The sequence below is a fragment of the Haliaeetus albicilla genome, chromosome 7 (assembly GCF_947461875.1).
Source record: "Haliaeetus albicilla chromosome 7, bHalAlb1.1, whole genome shotgun sequence".
In the NCBI taxonomy this organism is placed as follows: Eukaryota; Metazoa; Chordata; class Aves; order Accipitriformes; family Accipitridae; genus Haliaeetus; species Haliaeetus albicilla.
This window is the reverse complement of record NC_091489.1, coordinates 1,018,886-1,021,533: the sequence shown is the minus strand read 5'-3', so window position 1 is coordinate 1,021,533 and position 2,648 is coordinate 1,018,886. Positions and strand designations below refer to the sequence as shown.

At 62.3% G+C, this 2,648-nt stretch overlaps 1 protein-coding gene across 1 annotated transcript; it reads left to right on the top strand.

Annotated features, from left to right (window-relative positions):
• Window positions 1–107: 107 nt before the first annotated feature.
• NKIRAS2 (NFKB inhibitor interacting Ras like 2) lies at window positions 108–2,622 on the top strand. The gene is made up of 3 exons (XM_069786331.1): window positions 108–621; window positions 889–1,130; window positions 1,520–2,622. Exons 1-3 carry the CDS (start codon window positions 528–530, stop codon window positions 1,757–1,759), a joined length of 576 nt encoding a protein of 191 aa, XP_069642432.1. The 5' UTR covers window positions 108–527; the 3' UTR covers window positions 1,760–2,622.
• Window positions 2,623–2,648: the final 26 nt, after the last annotated feature.

Here is a 2,648-nt window from a genome sequence, read left to right as displayed (position 1 = left end):
CGGAAGGGGCGGGGCTTCCGCGGACAACCGTGGCGGAGCGCGGGCCGGCATAGAGCGGCGTTGGGGCGGGGCGGCCGCGGGATCCGCCCGCCATGGGGAGGCCGGCGACGGGACCGGGGCTAGACCGGCGGGTACCGGGTACCGGGAGCCCTCACGCGCTGTCACCGCGGCCCGGGGGTCCCGGCAAGGCCCCGGTCCGCCCGCCCGCTAGGGGGCGCTGTGGGCCCGCTGGGCATCGCCGCGCCCCTTCCGCCGCCGCCGCCCGCAGGTGAGGCCCCGCCGGTCCCGCAGGCTGCTCTCGGGCCGCTTCGCCCCGGGCCGGCTGTGGGCACAGCCGGGTGTCGTCCCCGGCCCTCGACCGCCGGCGGCTGCAGGCTGGGTCTCCCGCGTCCCCTCGGGCCCTTCTTGTCCCCGCCCGGCCGGGGCCGTGGGTGCGAGCAGCGCTGGCAGCGCCCCCCCGCCCCAGCCCTCCCCTGATCGGCCGCGTTTGGCAGGCGGGTTCCTCCGGCGGCCCTCGGTGAGGCGGCATGGGGAAGAGCTGCAAGGTGGTTGTGTGCGGCCAGGCCTCCGTCGGGAAAACGTCTATCCTGGAGCAGCTTCTGTACGGGAACCATGTGGTTGGTGAGTCGGGGGGGGGGGGGGACGACGACGACGACGGGGAAGGAACCTGGCAGGGGCCTGCCCGGCGGCTCCGCTGGGTGCCAGGCGGCCCTGTGCTGCAGGTGGACAAAGCCTGGCCCCGTTGGGCAAGGCTGTACCTGGAGAGCCCCTAAATACGCAGGCAGTGGGAGGAGGAAAGATTCGCTGTCCTGCCCCAGGCTACCCGGCAGGACAGTTCTCCCGGTTGTGCCAGGGTCCCCATGTCTCCCCTGCCCACCTCTCTGGCAGGATCCGAGATGATCGAGACCCAGGAGGACATTTACGTGGGCTCCATTGAGACAGACCGGGGGGTGCGCGAGCAGGTGCGCTTCTACGACACGCGGGGCCTGCGGGACGGCCTGGAGCTTCCCAAGCACTGCTTCTCCTGCACGGATGGCTACGTGCTGGTCTACAGCACTGACAGCAAGGAGTCCTTCAAGCGAGTGGAGCTCCTCAAGAAGGAGATTGACAAGTCCAAAGACAAAAAAGAGGCGAGTATCCTAGGGGAAAGGGGCTGCAGAGTGGAATCTGCTCCCCTTGTTCAAGTTCTCACCCAAAGATTCCTTTCCTCTACTTGTTACAAGGTGGCGACAGGGGCTCCTGTTCCATAAGACACTGTTCCATAAGACACTTTCTGAGTGTGCAAGTGCTCAACAGGCCCTTCCAACTTTGGGGCTGGTTTGACATACATGGATCTGAACAGGAGGGGAAGCTGCCAAAAGGGAGCGCTGGGAAATGTGTTTTAAAAAGCCTTAGCGTGGAGGGGGAATTAGCTGCAGGACTGGGCCTGGCACTGAGGGTCTTCAACGCAGAGCCAGGCTGCCCCATTCAGCTCTGTGTTTGGTACCTTCAGCGAGTCTTCTCACCCTTTTTTGAACAGGTCACCATCGTGGTTTTGGGCAACAAGTGTGACCTGCAGGAGCAGCGCCGGGTGGACCATGACGCAGCCCAGCACTGGGCCAAGGGCGAGAAGGTGAAGCTGTGGGAGGTGTCTGTGGCTGACCGGCATACGCTGATCGAGCCATTCATCTACCTGGCTAGTAAGATGACGCAGCCACAAAGCAAGTCTGCTTTTCCCTTGAGTCGCAAGAACAAGGGCAGCGGATCCATGGATGGCTGAGCCTTGTTTTCCCTTCCGTTGCCACCTCCTCTTCCTCACTTCCCTATTTCCCTTGCACATACCTCCTGCTGAGCCTGTTTGGTGTCGCGAAGCTTGCGGGAAGCACCGTGGCACAAGGAATGGGTGTCCCAGGGCTAGGGATGGTCTTTGAGAGCAAGAGAGGTGACCCATCTCCCTGCACTGGGACAGGGATGGCTCTTTTCACTGCCCAGCCCCTGCAGATGTTGGAGGTGCTACAGGAAAGCCAGGATTCGCTGAGTGATACTCCTCTGCTCTCTGGGCACAGGCTGGCAGACCCGAGGGCTGTAGGCTGCTAGAGGGGAGGCACAGCATGGGGCTGGCCAGCAGGTGGGGATCAGCTCCACGGCTGAGCACAGCCGGGCCAGAGGAAACAATTCCCCCTCTCTTGAGCTGCTCTGTTTTATATTTGCTGATACCATGTGAGATGAGCCCATTTGGTGGCCCTGCCTCCAGCCCAGCTGCTGTCAGAGCAGCTCTCCCTTGTCCTACCCCACCTGGGTCTGCGGTGCTGCAGTGTTCCCTGGCAGATTGCCCCTTACCTGGCAGTGCTTGCTGCACCTTTACCTGTAGAAATAGTCAGTCATCCTGCCCCAGTGAATGCATAGTGCAGAGGGCAGGGTGCCCACATCCACCACAATGCAGCCCTCGAGTGTGGACTCAGTCTTGACCTTGGAGAAGCTGGGACTGTGCTTAGCCTGCACACCCTGATGCTTAGGGCTGTGGCAGTTCTCGCTGCCCATCTGTCATGGTGCTGACTCTCCTCTCAAAACCACCACAAGACAAGGGAAAGGTGTCCCAGTCCTGCCCAGCAACACGTGTTCCCTTCAGCTAGTCTGGATCTAGGAGAGAAAAAAAAAAAAAGAAAAAA

Bases quoted from the DNA above. Each gene is read 5' to 3' on its own strand.
- NKIRAS2 (XM_069786331.1), top strand. From the start codon at position 528: ATGGGGAAGAGCTGCAAGGTGGTTGTGTGCGGCCAGGCCTCCGTCGGG. The intron at 622-888 runs GTGAGTCGGGGG...CCTCTCTGGCAG, and splicing joins GTACGGGAACCATGTGGTTG to GATCCGAGATGATCGAGACC. The intron at 1,131-1,519 runs GCGAGTATCCTA...TTTTTTGAACAG, and splicing joins AGTCCAAAGACAAAAAAGAG to GTCACCATCGTGGTTTTGGG.